General features: G+C 34.4%; 2 protein-coding genes and 1 pseudogene across 2 annotated transcripts; 2 read left to right on the forward strand and 1 right to left on the reverse strand.

Moving 5' to 3' along the window:
• Positions 1–841: 841 nt before the first annotated feature.
• Positions 842–9,756, reverse strand: LOC113083923 (Golgi reassembly-stacking protein 1). The gene is made up of 9 exons (XM_026254748.1): positions 9,208–9,756; positions 8,476–8,556; positions 8,188–8,391; positions 6,034–6,120; positions 5,823–5,953; positions 2,916–3,018; positions 2,636–2,729; positions 1,555–1,614; positions 842–1,471 (listed from the first exon to the last, which is right to left on the reverse strand). The coding sequence occupies exons 1-9, from the start codon at positions 9,370–9,372 to the stop codon at positions 1,341–1,343; spliced, it is 1,056 nt and encodes a 351-aa protein (XP_026110533.1). The 5' UTR covers positions 9,373–9,756; the 3' UTR covers positions 842–1,340.
• Positions 9,381–18,400, forward strand: LOC113083921 (tetratricopeptide repeat protein 21A-like; annotated as a pseudogene).
• Positions 18,160–20,864, forward strand: LOC113083924 (CCAAT/enhancer-binding protein delta-like). Its single transcript, XM_026254749.1, has 3 exons — positions 18,160–18,397; positions 18,472–18,738; positions 20,108–20,864. The coding sequence occupies exons 2-3, from the start codon at positions 18,472–18,474 to the stop codon at positions 20,414–20,416; spliced, it is 576 nt and encodes a 191-aa protein (XP_026110534.1). The 5' UTR covers positions 18,160–18,397; the 3' UTR covers positions 20,417–20,864.
• Positions 20,865–21,082: the final 218 nt, after the last annotated feature.

Here is a 21,082-nt window from a genome sequence, read left to right on the forward strand (position 1 = left end):
TTAATCAGAAGTGCAGGATCCGTGCAGGTGATGTTGACACAATCAGATCCTGTTTAACATCCGACTAGTGTTCGTGACTGATGTTTACCTGCTTCTAATGGAGACTGGACTCGTCTGGTTATTAAAGATCAATGACAACTGAATAAACCGAAACGATTAGATGCATTATATCTTTCTTTAATGCATTTGAAAGAGGAATCGTTCACCGTGATGAAAGACGAGCTCGTTTAATAAACCCAGCAGGTCAGTACTTCTGCGGTTATACTCTGATATAATATAATTAACCCAAACTATGACATGCATCCTCCTTGGGTCAATTATCAGTCCATATACTATTATTATTATTATATGTATGTCTCTCATTTTCATAAGCAGTAAACTGTGTATTTGCATATGTCAATATTTCAGAGGTAAACATGAGGTGCGTTTTTAATGATGTAGAATAAATAAGGTGTAGTTATACTTGCGTTTACTGTTTACTCTTGCAGCTTCTACGCCAACTATGCATATAATAAAACATTTTTTAGCACTTGAGCAGTGTATAGTGTGGACTTTGGGTTTATATGATGAATAATCAGGATATCAAATATATAATGCATCAAAAAATATATACATAATGTATAAAAAAACAAATATTTAAAATATTAAAATTAATAAAAATAATTATATATATATATATTATACAGTGTATAAAAATATTAATATTTAAAAAATATTAAAATACATTTTAAGTGTTAATATGACGCATAAAAAAACCAGATATTTAAAAATATTTAAATTAATAACAATTTATAAATTTTAAATGTAAATATGATGCAATATATGAAAAGAATAGAAATTAAAAAATATTCAAATTAATACATATTTTAAATGTAAATATATATATTTTTATGCATTTATCAAATAAAATAACCTGATTATTAATTATATTTTTGTAAAATAAACTGCATGGCTTAATGGACCAGTGTCCAAAACATTCCCAGCCGCTTTCCTGAGATATTCCTGTATTACAGTAATTAAAATCACCGCTGAAGATAATAAAATAACAGTAAAAAAATTAACTAAAATAATGCCACAATGCAAAACCTCTAAAGGAAATCCAATACCGTTTATATTTTTTCTTTGGTTTTGGGGTGAAGTATACTGTAGACATTTATTGTGAGATGCACGGATGATGAAGATATAGTTTGTGTTTGTGTATCATATTAAATAAAGCATCTTTTCTGTGCACTCCTGCATGTCAGCGCTTTATAACAGCAGTAAATAGTTTCAGTGACGTGCTTTTAATGTCTTATCCTCCTGAGAACACGCTCACGAATCCATGCATCTCCGAGTCACACTTATGAGACGGTTTTCGGGGGAAATGGTACAACCTCGTCATCCTTTGGTTCCATATTTAAGATCACAGCGGGTGTTTGCATGTCGTAGATCCCCGAATCGTCCTTCTGGACCTCGCCGTCTTCAGATCGACCTTCACGAGGGAATAAAACGAGACATGAGCGCAGGAGAGAAAATCTGAAGATAAAGCTTCTTAAAGGGTCATCTGATACTTACTTAAAGCTGATGCATTTTCACTGCCGCAGACGCCTCCATCATCATCATCATCATCATCATCTATTAAAGAGGAAGCAGATGAATCCAAACGTCCAGAAAGATCCACAGATGTCGTCTCAAACACGTCAGTTACAGACATAATTAATAAAGGTTTGGAGAAATGTAGCATTGCATCAGTGTCTCATCAATGGATGCTCTGCAGTGAATGGGTGCCGTCAGAACGAGAGTCTGATAAAAACACCACAGCACTCCAGTCCATCAGTTAACATCTGGAGAACACAAAGCTGGAACAAATCCATAATGAAGACTTTTATTTTGTTGTTTTGGACTATTTAAATACTGCTTTATTCGTGCAGATTTCTCTCCTGATGCAGGGGGTCTCCGTCGATTCCTAAAAGTGTACGTAGGCACAAAAGCTAGATTTTTGCATATGCACAAAAGTTTTCAGATTTATAAAACCATGCATAAGCCAGAATCTGTGCAAATATCTCTTTATAATCCCAGTCAGGGGACGATACGTGCATCTCCACCCTGACTCCGCCCAGAAATCACCATATATGGAGCTCACAACGCCTCATCTGCATATCATTACCATTCATATTCCTGTTCGACATGGAGACATTTAGACATTAAATATGAGCTGGGGACTATTATGTAATTTGTGGCATACACAGATTTTTATCGCTAGAAATTATCCAGTATCCTTGTTTTATAATAAATATATGAAAATATCCATTAAAAAAAAAATGGTTTTAAGCTGTTCTACATATTTACGCCAGGTTTATTTTTTTATAAATCACGATATGTGCCTGGAAAATTGCCTACGCGTGCAATGCTGGATTTGTTTCAGCTTTTAGACTCTCGTTCTGACGGCACCCATTCACTTCAGAGCATCCACTGATGAGATACTGATGCAATGCTACATTTCTCCAAACCTGATGATGAAGACACAAACTCCTCCTGATCTGGGATGACCTGAGCCTGAACACATTTCAGCTAACGTTAATTTGTAGGTGATTTAAGGATATTTCTCGATACCTTTATGACTCGATGTGTCGTATCTAATGATTATTTGACCCACCAGGCGTTTTCTCACATGCTGCTGAAGCTTCAGTCGTGTCCTGAATGAACGTCACACCACGTCCCGTCTCGTCTGAGGAGTTTTCTAATAATAACTGGAATAAAAAGATTCATAAAATCGAACTCTACATATCCTGAACATCATGAAGGTCAATCTAATTATAAACTGGTCCAGGACAGAATAGGTCAATATAAATAATGAAGCTGCAGGAGTCCTAACGTACTTATTCTTGATGTAAAATCTATTTTTCGGTGTTCCTGTGAGACTGATCTGTCTGTACCTCAGAGCAATGTTGGTCCTCTTGGGTTTCGGATGAGTTCTGGTGCTGATGCGGACGCATGGGAATACGATGCAGATACCCAAACCCTACGCCACAACCCAGACTGACCACACACACACACACACACACACACACACACACACACACACACACACACACGGGGAGTTATAGATGCATAGTGCAGTAGAAAAAAAAATTGCAAAAAAAGATTGCAACATTGCACGACCAAGATGTTTATTTAACGCGAAAATTAATGTGATTGCAATGTGACACTGATTTTATACAATAATAGTTCAATTAACAAGGAGTTCAAATTAAGTGACTTACATTTCAGACACAATTTTGACCGTTTTTGCTCAATTTCGCTGATTAAAATAGTTCCAATCAAAGCCAGTCTCTGAGTGATTCATTCGTTGCTGAATGAATCGACACTTTTGAACGAATCAATGATTCAGTAACCCTTTCAATAAAGACAGTCATCATGTTTCTGAATGAATCAGCCGTTTGAATGAATCAGTTGAATGAAGGACTAAACGACTCATTTGTGCCCCCTACTGGTGATTTGGTTTCATATTTAAAAAGTATTGCATTTTCGTTGCTCTTTATTATAGTTCTTAGAAATAAAATTTCAATCTGCACAAATCGGTATCAGCAGGTTACATTTAAAAAAAAAAAAATAATTCAAAAAAAAAAAAAAAAAAAAAATAAAAAATAAAATATATTATATATACAAAACGGATATATATAAAAATCTGAATTTGCAGAGAAAATTGCAATTAGTGCATCTCTTCTGTTTATAATACAGCGGGGTTATTATAGTGAAGTTATAAATATTAAATATGTATTTCATTTATTACTTGCCAAGACAACATTTATCAATTTAATTTGGTTTCAAGTTGAAAAACTTAAATAACAGACTAAATAAATTAAAAGTAATACAATTATACAAATTACTAAATTGTATATAGATTTTTTTTTTATGAGAAAAACACTTACTAAAGCATTTGTTAAAATTAAAATGAAAACCAATGATAAATAAATAAATAAATAAAAAAGGAAAAGAATATATAAATTATACTAAACACTGGTGAGATGCATTCAATACAAAATGATCAACATTTAAAACTAAAACCAAAGCCATAAAAGACTTTCTCCTTACTTTAAATGAAGTTACTTTTACCTGAATTTTTTATTTTATTTTAGCTAATAAGTAAAAATGTTAACTAAAAAAAAGAATAATAATTTCAGCTAATAAATAAAAATGTTACCTGAAAAAAGTAAATAATTTCAGCTAATAAATATAAAAATGTTACCTGAAAAAAATGAATAAATACAGCTAATAAATAAAAATGTTAACTGAAAAAAATAATAATAATTTCAGCTAATAAATAAAAGTTACCTTACAAAAAAAATACAGCTAATAAATAAAAATGTTACCTGAAAAAAATAATAATAAATTCAGCTAATAAATAAAAATGTTACCTGAAAAAAATTCAGCTAATAAATAAAAATGTTACCTGAAAAAAATAATAATAATTTCAGTTAATAAATAAAAATGTTACCTGAAAAAAATAAATAAATACAGCTAATAAATAAAAATGTTAACTGAAAAAAATTATAATAATTTCAGCTAATAAATAAAAGTTACCTTACAAAAAAATACAGCTAATAAATAAAATGTTACCTGAAAAACATAATAATAATTTCAGCTAATAAATAAAAATGTTACCTGAAAAAAGTAAATAATTTCAGCTAATAAATAAAAATGTTACCTGAAAAAAATAAATAAATACAGCTAATAAATAAAAATGTTAACTGAAAAAAATTATAATAATTTCAGCTAATAAATAAAAGTTACCTTACAAAAAAAATACAGCTAATAAATAAAAATGTTACCTGAAAAAAATAATAATAAATTCAGCTAATAAATAAAAATGTTACCTGAAAAAAATTCAGCTAATAAATAAAAATGTTACCTGAAAAAAATAATAATAATTTCAGTTAATAAATAAAAATGTTACCTGAAAAAAATAAATAAATACAGCTAATAAATAAAAATGTTAACTGAAAAAAATTATAATAATTTCAGCTAATAAATAAAAGTTACCTTACAAAAAAAAAATACAGCTAATAAATAAAAATGTTACCTGAAAAAAATAATAATAATTTCAGCTAATAAATAAAAATGTTACCTGAAAAAAGTAAATAATTTCAGCTAATAAATAAAAATGTTACCTGAAAAAAATAAATAAATACAGCTAATAAATAAAAATGTTAACTGAAAAAAATAATAATAATTTCAGCTAATAAATAAAAGTTACCTTACAAAAAAATACAGCTAATAAATAAAAATGTTACCTGAAAAAAATAATAATAAATTCAGCTAATAAATAAAAATGTTACCTGAAAAAAATTCAGCTAATAAATAAAAATGTTACCTGAAAAAATAATAATAATTTCAGTTAATAAATAAAAATGTTACCTGAAAAAAATAAATAAATACAGCTAATAAATAAAAATGTTAACTGAAAAAAATTATAATAATTTCAGCTAATAAATAAAAGTTACCTTACAAAAAAAAATACAGCTAATAAATAAAAATGTTACCTGAAAAAATAATAATAATTTCAGTTAATAAATAAAAATGTATACACTGCACAACAAAATTATCAAGATTTAAAACTAAAAACAATGCCATAAAACACTCTTTCGTTACTTTAAATGAAAATAAATGTTACCTGAAAAAAAGCTAATAAATAAAAATGAAAATATACTGTGTAGACACTCACATTATATATATATATATATATATATAAAATATAAAAACAAATGAGAACACTACTGATAGTAAGTAACACTGGTTCTGATGTGCTGTTTGATGCAGCAGTGATCTGTCTCTGGATGTACCTTCCCTCTCCGCCCCAGGCTCTGTTCGGAGTGATCAGCACTTCCCTGCAGCGGTCGCTCTGTGTGTTATACACCAGCAGCTTCACAGCTCTGCCCTCGCACGCCTCGATCAGAGAGAAGAAGTCCTCCGACTGGGAGATGATTTCAGATCAGAGTAAACATCTGCATGACACACAGTACACTGCTTCAGAGACAGAAGAACAGAGCTGACCTCCTGCAGCACCTGGTCTGAGCCCACGATGAAGTCAGAGTAGGGTTCGAGTCCAGCCAGTTCAGCAGGAGAGTCCACCTCCACGTCCTGCAAGAACACATTTAGAGAGAAAACAACTACATGTTTATTCTTACCCATGAAAACGTCTCGAGTAAATTTGCTTTTCAAGTACATCAATCTTGATTTATATGAAATGTTATTTTATATATATATATAAATTGCAAAAAAAAAGTATATATAAGTATATAAAAAAGTATGTATATATATATATATATATATATATATATATATATATATATATACATACTTTTTTTTTGCAATGTTCAAATATTTTTTTTTATATAATTATATATATATATATTTTTTATTATTATTAATAAATATATATATATATATATATATATATAATATATATATATATATATATATATATATATATATATATATATATATATATATATATATATATATATATTTACACACATATATAATATATAATACATATTCTTTTTGGGTTTCTGGGTATATAATTATAATTTTATATATATATATATTAGGGGTGTAACGGTTCACAAAATTCACGGTTCGGTTCGATACGATACACTGATGTCACGGTTCGGTTCGGTTCGGTTCGATACGTTTTAGATACAGCAAAATGTAAAAACATCTCAACTTTCAGAATGCCGCAAGCGCACCGCGGGTCATGTGACAAGAACCAACCAATCAGCTTCATCCTTTCCCGTAACAACGTTGAGAGCTCAGCCAAGATGAAGGAACAGCTGATCATAGTTGTATATGGATTGCAATTTTGAAATAAATTCAGTAGCAGAGCTACTGCAAGCGATTTTTAGAGCTGCAAATCCATTTATCCTTCGCTGAAATTTCCGCGTCTCATGGAGAGAGCACGTCATTGTTGCTTAGCAAAGACAGACGCCTCAGGAGAAAGACGCGCTTAGCGTTTTCCATGCGTTTTTAGGCACGATATGTGAACGGCCCCTAAGGCGCTCGCTCACTCAGCACGCGCTGAAGGCTCGTTGCAAAATGTCTAATGCATTTAACAGACCAGAAATATAAGATCCTAAAATAACCAACAGGTCTGGTGTTTGGGTTGGATTCCCTGTAAGCTATAGTGTCTAAATGCTGCAGGGATAGTTTGCTGCGTGCATGTTTCTCCTTTTTTTCGTCTTTTCCCAGATAGTACTGACGCATATATCCCAGATATACCCGCTGGTTTTTTTTTTTTTTTTTTTTGTAATCCCGCTGGTGTACCCTGTCATGTTGCAGATGCGACATACCGTTGTTTATTTATCCACCACTCTCTTGCCATCACCATTATAGCTTAAAGGGAATCCAAAGTGCACCCAAACACCAGACCTGTTGGTTATTGGGGGATCTTCTCATTTCTAGTCTGTTAAACGCATTGGCTATTTTGCAACGAGCCTTCAGCGCGTACTGAGTGAGCGAGCGCCTGCTGAGTAGCCTAACATAAACATATAAGATGGTGTTTTTTTCTTCTTCGGGAGTGTCAGGGGCGTTGCCTGTTACGTTGTTTGGGTTATTGGGCTACCTTGTTGAACGCATATCATTATATTTCTTTCTCTCTCTTTTTTTTTTTTTTTTCAAATATAATTAATTACTCCAACGAACCGTTCGGTATACATAATGCGTACCGCGTACCGAACCGAAAGCGTCGTACCGAACGGTTCAATATGAATACGCGTATCGTTACACCCCTAATATATATATATATATATATATATATATATATATATATATATATATATATATATATAGTTATATATATATATAGTTATATATATATATATATATATAGTTATATTTATATATACACACACATATATAGTATATAATACATTTTTTACATAATATTTATTTTTATTATTATTATTATTATTATTAAATATAATAATATTATATTATAAAACAAATAACAAATATGATATTATATTAATTAAAATATTTTATTTGTGGCTTTATAATTCAATAACAATAATAATTATTATTATTATTAATTTGCATTTAATTTAATTTTTTAAGCAACCTCAGACTTTTGGACCCCACTGTATAAAATGGAGAAAAAAAATGGATGGTCCAAAAAAAAAAAATGATATTTCTAATTATTAGAGATCTCACCAGCACATGCCAGACGTTGTGATTGGCTCCTTGGAAAGAGCAGAAGCGAACGCTGGCCCCTAACAAGCCCTGGCCGCCCCACATGTTACTGGGAACGACCTCCAGCTCTCTGATCTTCATCACTTTACTGCTGTACACCTCCAGCTTCACCGGCTTCTCCACGTTGGCCTTCAGGAGGTCCTTCAGCAGACTGCTCTCTTTACTCTGAGACACACATCAGCATCAGAGCATGCATATTCTAGTCCAGCTCGTCTGACACGATCAGAGACTCAGGATCGGAGGTCTCACCAGTCTGGTGTGTCCAATGGACAGAATGAAATCAAAGAAGGGCTCCAGGCCGGCTCTCTCTGCTGGAGAGTTTTCCTGAATCTGGGAATTAAAGTCAAAAAACATACAATGCTATATGGCAAAAATACAACTTAGTCTCTAAATGTCTAGTGCATGCATAAACATATTACTAAATCAAGATATATTTACTTGAAGTATCGTTTTTAATCTTTAAACTTCCATCTGTGAGTGAAAAACCAAATCCGGTCTTGCCTTTGAACTGAAGTACGTTTATTCTTCTCTCATATTAAGTTTATTGGCAGATTTTTTCTTCTGGTTTTAAGCAAAAACATTTACTGACTTTTATTTTCAGAAAACTATACTTAATATCTAGTGACAAGATCTTATCTATAATATATCTCCATTGTTTAGCTTTTCAGAAAAAAATATTTCTTAATGTTTAGATGTTAAATATTAAAGAAAACATGGTTTTCATTGTTGGAACTGATCCAGAAGAATCTTAATGGTAATTTTCTTTACAGAATAACCTTTAAAGGTTATAAAACCCGTATTTTTTTAACATATATTCAAGGACCATGTAAATCCTGTTGACATCCTGGTGTTTTTTGACTAGGACACGCCTGCATTACCTTTAGGACACACATCATGTACTTGTAAAACCTTGTCAGTCGCTGAGTCATCAGTCTCGAGGTCTAATTAAATGCAGTAATTAGTAAATAAGTGCGCACTCACCCCATGCACATGATATCCACCCTCTGCAGCAAACACGCTCTGAATCAAACCCATCCTGAACTGCGTCCGAACACAACCTACTACAGCCAGGGTTTGCTCATGAATATTAATTAGAACGCTGGGTAACCTTCCTGAAGCGTAAGGGACGTGCTCATTAATATTCATTAAAGCGTATGCCTGTTAGCCAATCCGCAGAGCGTCTCGTGACGCAACCCCTTCGTCTTAATATAATTCAGTCTACAGTCTATTTTTTATTCTTCTTTTCAATTACCTCAAACAGTAACGAGATATAACAGTACTGGAAACATATAAAAACGAAAGAAAAAAGGTTTCTAAATACCTAAATAAACAGACATGAGTAATCAATTTCAGACGCTCGATTAAACTCAATAACACAAGCGCCGCTGTCTGTGTTTGATTATTATTCCTCCGCAGGTGGTTGCCTAACGACGAGGTATTTTCCGTTATTTTTAAATCTCAGTTGTTGTTTGATTCCGATGAAGCTGTTGAATTAGTGTAACTAACATATCCGGATTAAATATGTCACAAAACGATTAAAACGTGTTTGGTAAGTTTGAATTGTATCGTTTTTATTGTATTTTAATGAAGATACACATTGGAAAACAACATAACAGCGACCGATGTTTGTTTTAACAGCCGCTAATTATTTATTACATGAGGGAGAAATACTACACACATGCTGAGGAGAATTTAAAGTTGTATAATAATGATCCAGTGCTCCGGTTCTTCAAAACTTTTGCGACTCTGATGGAAGGTAGGATGAAATCTGCCTTTACGTTCATATTCTTCATGATAATATCATCGTTGATTATAAAGATCGTGTCTTTGACTCCTTGACCTCGCAGGTAACACACAAGAGGCTTCGAGAGAGCTTCTTCAGCTGAGAGATCATCCTCATCCGTCTCTGTGTTCAACAGTGGCTCTCATACACACACAGCAAACCTCTGAAACGATTGGTAACTCTGCACTTCACTCATTGAACCCAATGACTGATGAATGAAGCTTTGATTCAGTGTCTCCTCTCATCCACATCAGATCTAGTAGAAGCTGTGGCCGGAGACAGAGCCTTGTATTACACAGCACTGCTCTTCTGGATCCTGGAGCTCGATCTCAGAGCCAGGACATGTGTTGAAAAGATGCTGAAACCCTCTGAAAGCTCCCCGGAGGTTTGTGTAAAAGACCTCAGCATCATCATACTGATACACCAGCTTCTAAAGTCTCGAAATGATCAAAACACACTCGATCAGAACAGTCGCGCATCTCCGAGTAACACACAACAGTCTTTCGTTACTAAATGATTCATTTTTGAACGAGTCAATGATTCAGTGAGCCATTTATAAAAACGGTTACTTGCTTCATTTATTGAATGAATCAGCCGTTTGAACGAATCGGTTGAATCAGTGATTCACTCATTAAAAACACTGACTTGGTACCACCTACTGGTGGTTTAATGTCATATTAAAAGTATTGCATTTTTCCAACATTTCATATATGTGTGTCAAACATATTGTCCTTCATGAAGTTAAAAAGTGTAACATCAATCAATTTAAGGCAAATATCAAAAATATGCTGATTAAAGTAATACCTGATAGAGCACTGATCCATTCGTGTTTCCAGAATTAGGTTTTGTGGTATGTAAATATGTCTAAGGCTTGGGAATATTGCTGATTCATGAATTGTTTGTCTTTTGTTAACAGGGGCTTATTCTGAAGGGCTGGATGATGTTGACCTCTGACACGGAAGAGGACAGACCTCAGGCTATACGCTACTTTGACAGCGGTGTTCAGGACACTGGGATTGTATTTGGACTCATGGGAAAAGTAAAACATGTTGAGAAAAGCACTGATGGCTTCTTTAGAATAATCTGACCGGGTCTGAGCTGTGTCTTTGACGTGCAGATGGAGCATGATGAAACATCGGCGATCAGATCCTCGTCTCTCATCCAGACTTCATCCCGGCGCTCCTCGTGAAGATGAAGGTGTTGGTGTCTCTGCGTGACTGGGAGCAAACCGAGGCGGTCGCTCGGAGGTGTGTGTGCTACTCTCAGCTCATCTCCTAAATCGAGAGGTTTAGATGTTCCTCAGTGCTTCTGCTTGACATGTGCAGAGTTCTGGAGAGAGATGAACGTGATCTGAGATGTTGACTGTCATCGCTGCGGCTAAGGAGGAAATATGGAGCTGGTAAATCTGTTCCTCTTTATTTAGATGCATGACTGATTGAGGTCATTATAGCACTAGGAAAGCTAATGTGACATTTGGTGCATGATGGACTAAAATAACAAACTAAAAACTAAATAAAATGAATAAAAACTGTTAAGTCTTAAGTGTACATTTTTCGAAATTGAGAGTTATGCTTCATCTAAAAGCTGAATAAATCATCTTTCATTGATGTTAGGATCGAGACAATATTTGTCTGAGATACAACTATTATAAATCTGGAATCTGAGGGAGTAAAAAAAACTAAATATTAAGAAAATCATCTTTAAAGTTGTTCAAATGAAGTTCTTACCAATGCATATTACTGATCAAAAATGAAGTTTTGATATATTTACGGTAGGAGATTTACTAAATATCTTCATGGAACATGATCTTTAATTAATATCCTAATGATTTTTGGCATAAAAGAAAAAATGAAGGAGCATCAACACTTGAAAATTAAATATGCCTTTTCTAAGATTGTTTTTAATTCGAATCTTTGATGCAATGTTTTGATTTTTATTTTATTTTTACTCAAAAAATGTAATTAAACGACTCAGATTCTTGGGGAAATATAATATTCACTTTTGTTCCTTTTACTTTATTTGTACTTTTTAAAAAAATATTAATAAATATTGAAATGGTACGTTGTAAAAAAATAAAAAGAAAGGTAAATAGGGTTTACTTAGAAACAACTTCACAAATAAATGCATACCTAAAATTATAAATACTGAAAGTGTTTTGATATAAAAATGTTTTGGAATTATTCATTTTATCAAAAATGTTTAAAATCAACATTAATACAAATATTACATCCCTAAGTGTGACACTTTTTTTCTTTCATCTCTGTTTTGTCATTAACCCACGATTGTGTTTCAGGTGAAAGAGCGTCTTCAGGCTTTAATGAGTGCGGTCGAGATCTCTGAGCCCTGCAATCCCAGCATGCATCTGGAGATCACCACAGCCTTTAGCCGACTCGTCCAGTTTATACGCTTATTTCTGTCATTTAATAGGTTCAGTAGATCAGGCTTGTTTATTAAAGACTCGCTCGGGGAGTGTTTGTGTCCCTAAGGGTCAGTTTCTGCTCTTGGGACGTTCCTGAGCTATTCATTTCTGTTTTGGAACGAATCTATGCTGCCTGGTTACAACAGAAGTGTCTGAAATGCTGGACTCTGTTTGTTAACTGCAGTGTGGACACAAGCCAGAGATCCTGCAGATGCTGACAGTGTTTGTGCGTCTGATGTCTTCTGTGAGCTGGGATATCTGCTCAATCACCAGAACAAGTATAAAGAGGTCTTTAAGTGCTACTCTACAGCGCTGAAAACAGAGCCCGAGTGCAGCTCCGCATTACTGGGTACAGTATCATCACAAAACACCATTTTCACCCCAACATTGGAAAAAAATAAAAAAAATCTCAAACTGAATTATTATTATTATTATTATTATTTTTTGCATGATCATTCCAAGCACAGACAGCGATTGACGTCTATTTCGGTGCATCCTTACTAACTAGCCTCATACTCTACTGAAGTTACTGTCTCGTGTGTGTGTGTGTGTGTGTGTTGTAAACAGCACGAGGCCGTTCAGCGTTTCAAAGGCACACTGGAGGAGACGCGTCTCGTGCTTGCTTATGTGGATCTGGCTTTAGTGAGAGATGACGTGGATGCCGCTGTAGTAATGCTGCAAAACATCTTCATCCAAGCCCGAGAGAAGATGGCTCAGATATACCTGGAGAGGAAACACAAGGAGAAGCTTTACATCACATGTTACAAGTGAGAAATCATCGGTGTGACAGGACACAGGTTAGAAAATAAACCACGAATATAAAATAGCATGCTGTTGTTTAAATGCTGTCTTGATATAAACATGTTTAGGGAAATAAGTGAGCGGCTTCCAGGACCTCATACTAGGATCTTGTTGGCTGATGCCTTCATGAAGATCCATTCACTGCAGAGCATTCGCTGATGAGACACTGATGCAATGCTACATTTCTACAAACCTGATGAAGAAACAAACTCCTCTACATATCAGAGGAACTTTTATTAATTCATTGATTGCAGTTGTATTATTTTTGGGTGAACGACAGACTGCCTTTTTTTATGTGCAAACAAAAAAATGCTCTTTTCTCTGTGCATGATCTCCAGCACAAGGTTGTTTTCCGGAGCGCATCCGGGAGAACTGGAGGAGCAGAGGAAGGTGTTAGCGGTGATCTGTTGTGATTGGGCTCATGAGTTTCTCCTCAGACACGATCTGGACACGATTTATGGCAGAATAATGGAGCGAAACCCAGGTGGGATTGAATATATATATATTATATATATATATATGACACCAAACACTGTGATTTTAATATCACTGATATATATATATATATACAGTGTTGGGGCTAGTTACTCAAAAAAGTAATATATTACATATTACATATTACTCTCAAAAATAGTAATGCCTTACTTTACTTTATTACTCCCTGGAGAAAGTAACTAGTTATATTACTAGTTATATTACTAGTTACATCTTTTTTCTTAATTACTCTATGATTGCCTGAGATGCATCAGATGGAGGGAGAACATACAAAGGAGGAGTGTTCTTTAGGGTCTTTATCAGTGGCGGCTCCTGCCAATTCTCTCAGGGGGGGCAAAATGTTTGCTCTATTAATGAGGATAGGTCACCCATTCAATTGATAAATTAACGGGTAGTTAAAGATGTAAAGGGAACCGAACTACTGTAGTATTAATTAAAAATAAACTGACATTAGGAATCAATCTCTTGCACTCCTTATTTTTCTATATCCGTGTTAACACTATTCAGCAGCATATGAAGACTAACACCAGGATGTGGTTTTTTCCAAAAAATACTTTTTACTTTTCGATTTCAGTTTAATAAGAAATAATTGAAGTCACATAAATCACTGTTTACACAACTCACTTATATTACTGCTCGTCAGTACACCTGTTCTCTAATCAGCGGTTAATTCCATCAGGTTCGTGATTTCACATAGAGCAGCTGTTACTACACAGAGCCGTTATTAACTGAGAAGATGCGCAAATCCACATTCATTTTCAGCGTTTATTGGCACGGTTGTATGAACATATGGTTCACGCACCTGATGGAATAAACCGCTTTAGAGAACCGGCTTTACTGAGATGCGCATTAACGAGCGGCCGATCGTGATCGGAGCACTCCTACAAAATAATTACTGAATCTCCACCCGTCGAAACTAGCTTTCTGTTGCTGGGAACCTTCCTCTGAAAAAGAGCTTGCCGTTGTTGACGCTTCCATTTTTCCCCATCTGTCTGAGCGTGCCGCTCTGCTGCCGGCTGTCGACCAATCAGTGATGGTAAATGATACCTCGTGCCAAACCCAGACCAATCACTGTTCCATTCACGCCCTCCTCCCCTTCTGTTCTCTGTGTTGTGTGCCTTGTGTGTGATGAAGGTGCTACTGGCAAATGTAACGCAAGTAACTAGCTTGGGAAAACTGTAATAATATTACCATTTTCAGACGAGTAATGCCTTACACTACTAGTTACTGAAAAAAGTAATATTATTACAGTAACGCGTTACTTTGTAACGCGTTACACCCAACACTGTATATATATATATATATATATATATATATATATATATATATATATATATATAATTTGTTTTACAAGTTTTTGTAATTTCTGTCCATTTTAAAGTTGTGTGTGTGTGTGTGTGTGTATGTTTCATATTTCATTTTAATTATAGCACAATAGATAAACTAAATAAAAATATGAAATGTTGAAATAATAACTGAATAATTTTTTTTTTTTTTTTTTAGGTAACTTTTGTTCCATTTAAAGTAATTTTTTTATGGTTTTAGCATTAGTTAACATCAATAACCGTTTTCTGTCTCCACTTTCAATAGACAGCTTTCATGTCATGGTCAAGTTTCTGCTCGTTCTGTGCAGGAAGGGGAAACTGGAAGACGTGCGGTCTGTGTTTATAGCGTGTGAGAAGTTCAGTCCACTGTCGGTCAGAGAAGCGGGTTATAATTACTGCAAGGGTCTCTACTTCTGCTCAGTGTCATCACTTCTAATAGAACGGCTGTGGTTTGAGCTTTTTGGAAAGAATAAGGATGATGGAGACATTAGTAAATCTCCTACTGTAAATATATCAAAACTTAATGTCTGATTACTAATATGCATTGCTAAGAACTTAATTTGAACAACTTTAAAGATGATTTTCTCAATATTTAGATTTTTTTTGCTCCCTCAGATTCCAGATTTCCAAATATTGTCCTCCTTACAAACCAAACATCAACGAAAAGATCATTTATTCAGCTTCAGATGCATAAATCAAAATTTAGAATTTTATGTGTTTTTATGAGAATTTTATGTGCTCCAGGGTCACACATGTCTCCTGAATGTTTTCTTCCATGTGCTTTGAGATCGTAAGAGGTTTGCATGTGCTGCTTGACCTTTGACCTCAGGCACTCGTGGCAGGCGACTGAAGCTCTGGTGCACCTGAACAAGGCCAGAGGAGACGGTGTGTGGGGAGAACCAGCGGTGGATCTGACACGTCTTCGGAGGAGAAGGACAAAAGCACACGAGGTGAGACACACAATCTGTGTAACAGCAAAGAGAGCGAAGATGTGGAGCGAGCCGTGCTGCAGGCTGAGAACGTAACACATCTCGCTCTCTGTCTGATTAGTAATGGACACTTTCATTTACTGTGTTTAGTCTTTAACCCTTCTAGAGTATAGTAATAGGTTTGTTTTTTCCGTCCCTTCAAAGTGTTTTTAGGAAGTTACTGGTTTTAAAACCATGCTCTGTATGCATGTTGTATTTAGGGATGAATTTGGTATAAATGTTGCAACACGGGATTTTCAAGGTTGCAAAATTTCACCACTGTTGTAGTTGTTTACAAGTACTGTAGATATGATATAAGGCTGAAATAACACATTCTTTATAGTAAAATTCTATTGTTTACCTTTCCAATAAAATAAAATAAAACTGGAAATATAAGTAATTACAAAATAGAATGCTGCTTCTAAAACCGTTTTAAAATACACATTTACTTGGTGCACATTTATAAATGTATAACTAATGTTTCTTCTGCTCATCGAGGCTGCATTTATTTGATCAAAAATACAGAAAAAAACAGTAATCTTGTAAAATGTTATTTCAATATAAAATAATGGTTTCTATTTTAATATCTTTCAAAATATAATTTATTTCTGTGATGCAGAGCTGAATTTCCTTCAGCCTTCACTCCAGTATAAAGTGATCTTCATGATCTCCATCCATCCATGCATCATCCATCCATCCATTCATCATCCATCCCTCCATCCATCCACCCATGCATCCATCCATCCATCCACCCATGCATCCATCCATCCATGCATCATCCATCCATCCATCCATGCATCATCCATCCATGCATCATCCATCCATAAATCCCTCCATCCATCATCCATAAATCCCTCCATCTATCCATGCATCATCCATCCATCCATAAATCCCTCCATCCATCCATGCATCCATCCATCCATCCATCCATAAATTCCTCCATCCATCCATCCATCCATGCATCATCCACCCATCATCAAATCCATCCTCTTTTTAAAACTGTAAGAAAGGCCTTATTCTACACTTTTACCACTGACAAATAAAATGCATCTGAAACAGTGCTTCACTTGTTCCAAACCATGTTCCCAAAAGAGCTCGTCTATATCATTCTTATGAACACAGAGCTACAGGTGAGTGTCTGGTTTTGGTTTTTGTCGAGGTTGTTGTGTTAATATTTCAAGATTAATAACTTCATTTTACGACAGCTCGAATTTTGTCATTTTAAATGTGTCTCTCTATTAATGGCAAACATGTACGCAGTTTATGTCAATGGTTTATACTTTACTGTATCATGGTTTCTGTGTCAGTTCCTCCGTCCTGAGTGAGTCTCCTCTGATTGGCCAATCAACCATGAGGCGTTCAGGAATTATGGGGAAACAATGTAGCATTTGCAGGTACTTCTGTAACCTACAGAGATCTGGAGACTTCAGGGTCATACCAGAATATTTACAAAATCTGCATTTCTGCAATCTGCAAATGTTTTATTTGAACTTTTTTTGTTTGCCTTTTGAAAAATTGTAAATGCTAATTTTTTTTATTTATTTTATATTTTCATACAGACATTGCTGCATATTTATCTATGCAATATCTTTGTGTTCGGTTATTATACCTGAGAATAAAGTAATAGTTTGGTAACACTATTTTACAGTGTCCTTTTTCACACTTTACATATAATTACTATAGTAATAATAATAAATTATACATAATTACATGCAACTAGCCCTAAACCAAACCCTCATCCTAACACTAACCCTATAGAAAGTACATATTACTTATAATTACACTGTAACAGACACCGAAAAACTGATGAAAGGTAAATATTTGTAGAGGCATTTTCAAAATGTACATAACAAATATATAAAAGTAAAAAAAGAAGAAAAAAAAAAAAAACTAGCATTAACTATTATATTCTTTTTTATTTTATTTTATTAGATTATAATAGTTACAAAAATATTATATATGAAGCAAGTTAATAATTAGTGTTTTTATAAATATATATAAAAGTTAAACTCTAATGTTAAACACTTAAAAATATATATTTATTTCAATATTTGACAAATAAATCATTTTTGTATAGTCACTGAAATAATTGTAATAAATCATTTCAAGATTTAACATGGATTTAGAAATGTTTGGCCAGAAGATCTACAAACTTCAGGGTGTAAGTGCTCACGAAACAGGGAAAATGAAAAGGAAAAAAAAGAAGTCGATCTCTGATGCAACATCAAAATAATTGGAGGGGGAAGGAGGGGAGGTTGTGACAGAGGAAGTGATGGTGTCATTGACAGGCGCTGAAGTACCTGTATCATAACGGATCCTGTGGAAGAACACACAAAGATTGTGTTTGAGAGCAGACGAGAAGCTCCAGCCGTCCTGAGCCGTGAGTACACACACATCTTCTCTCGTCGCTTCATGTCTCGCTGCTTCTGTAGAGCTGTGTGTCTTCCTCCACAGATGTCCGTCTCCGACAGCCCTGCGTCCTCCATCTGTATGTTTGCGCTCCATCATCAGTCGTCCAGCTCTCCGGCCGGCGCTCTGAACCCTGACCCCAGCAGCATGAGCGGTCAGATGTCTCAGATGGACACAGGTGTGTACGGTCAGCCCATGGTCTTCCCCAAGACTCCAGACGGCCGGAGCATGGAGCAGATGATGGGCTTCGAGCCGTACTCCTCGTGTCTGACCCCCAGCAGCTCTGAACGAGCAGCGCAGCAGAACCAGCAGGTGACACACACACACACACACACTCTCTCACACACACACACACTCACTCTCTCACACACACACACACACACACTCGGCCTTTGTGTTCTGCTCACATTATGGCTCCAGATTGATGTCGATTTAAATAATAACATCTGATAAATTAATAAATGTATTTGAGTGAAATTAAATTGAGCATTAAACACTATCTTTTTTAAATCTCTAAAATGCACGTCTGTTTAAACTGAAACTTAAAATATATATATATATATATATATTTATGCCTTATTTAAACATGTTTATTGATTATTTATGAGATTATGTATACAAATAATTATAGGGGTAAATAGTAATTGTGCATTTAATGTTTGTATAATAACATTAAGTTCGGTGACTATAAATAAATAAATAAATAAATAAATGTTTGTCTGAGTACAATTAATTGGTTAAAAGTTTTTTTTTTTATATTTGTGTCCCTGAGCACAAAAGCAGTCTTAAGTCTCTGGGGTATATTTGTAGCAAGAGCCAACAATACATTGTATGGGTCAGAATTGATTTTTATTTTATGCCAAAAACATTAGGATATTAATTAAAGATCATGTTCCATGGAGATATTTTTTAAATACAAAACAACATAATTTTTGATTAGTGATATGCATTTCTAAAAACTTAATTTGGACAACTTTAAAGATGATTTTCTCAATATTTAGATTTTTTTTTTGCTCCTTCAGATTCCAGATTTTCTAATAGTTGTATCTCAGACAAATATTGTCCTCTTCTAACAAACCACACATCAACGGAGAGATCATTTATTCAGCTTCAGATGATGTATGCACCTCAATTTTGAAAAATTTACACAACTTATTTATCTTTTTTTTTCATATATTATACATAATAACGTATTTGATTTTTTGTGTCCAGGAAATTCACTAAAATAATTATTAACCCCTCTAAGATTTTTTCATGTGGAGGGAAAGTGTTTCACGTTTTAAATCTAATCCCAAAAATGCATAAATGTAAAATAAAAGTCTTGAAACTTTTAAAATGAACACATTTCAGTTTTAGATGATTGTTGTTCGTATTAAATATATTTGAATAACATCAGTATTTAATTATTTTAGTTTTAGTTGTTTTCTAGTTAAACTAAAAAAAATGAGATGTTGCCGAAATATTATTATTTTTAAATTCGTAATATTTCGGTTAACATTTTATTTATCGTTTTCGTTTAGGAGCACTAGTTTTATGGATCGTTTGGTTTGCGTAATTTTCCAATGTATTCCATTTCTTGTAAATCTCATGCTTTCTGTTCAGTTATTATGTAAATGTCTCGCTTTTTACTTGGACTTGTTTTTCTCGTCCGTTCTCGGTAACTCCACGAATCTTCGGGAAGGATTTTTCGCAGTTTCTTCTGCCGCCCCCAGCCTCCACCCTGCGGCCGATGGGACAGAAGCGCGGCCCGAGCAAAGACAGCGTGGAGTACCGTCTGCGTCGAGAGCGCAACAACATCGCGGTGAGGAAGAGTCGCGATAAAGCGCGGCGTCGGATCCAGCTGACCCAGCAGAGGGCGCTACAGCTCCAGGACGAGAACCACAACCTACAGCTGCACATCCAGCGTCTGTCGCACGAGGTGGATTCACTCAGACACTATCTGTCACAGCGCCACCTACAGGCCAGAGAGCAGGACACCGCTGGAGACTGAAGGTTCTGTCAGTTGGGATTGGCTTTGTGATTTTTATTTTTGGAGTTTCATGTAAATGTTATAATATCGAACCGTTCGGTATGGCATCAATGGTTCAGCGTGCGCTTCTGAATTCCAGTTTTGCATTTGTTGGTTTTATTTCTCCCAGAATTGGCTTTGTGTTTGTGCTCAGTAAATGCTTTCTCATTTTTAACGTGCATTTAAAAAAGAGGCACACGCCGAGCATCTAAACCTGTTTTCCAACAATAGAAGACATTATAACTTGTTTTTACATCACTCTTCGTTTTGTGATCTGATGTGGCTGAAAATATAAGCCTGTTCTATACTGTAACAAAGAATAGAAATGGTTATGAGATGCCTTGAGCATTTAGACATTGTAGTTTGAGGTTTTCTGATTTGATTTAAATAAACGGTCACATTTTTTGACTCGTGGAAATTTTTGTGCTTTTCAGTAATTTTCACAGAAAAAATATTAAAGACATTTTATTTTTAGTTTATGTAAACGAACACTGTAGTTGAACTAATTACACACAAATACTGTATATCAAAAATAAATTGTAATGAATTTGATACAATTACAGCAACATAAAACACATTGCCCCCCAAAAATATGTATGTATTTGTGATTCTATATAACTACTTTTGAGCCAATTCCATTTTTATATT

Source organism: Carassius auratus, unplaced genomic scaffold, assembly GCF_003368295.1.
Source record: "Carassius auratus strain Wakin unplaced genomic scaffold, ASM336829v1 scaf_tig00039452, whole genome shotgun sequence".
NCBI lineage: Eukaryota > Metazoa > Chordata > Actinopteri > Cypriniformes > Cyprinidae > Carassius > Carassius auratus.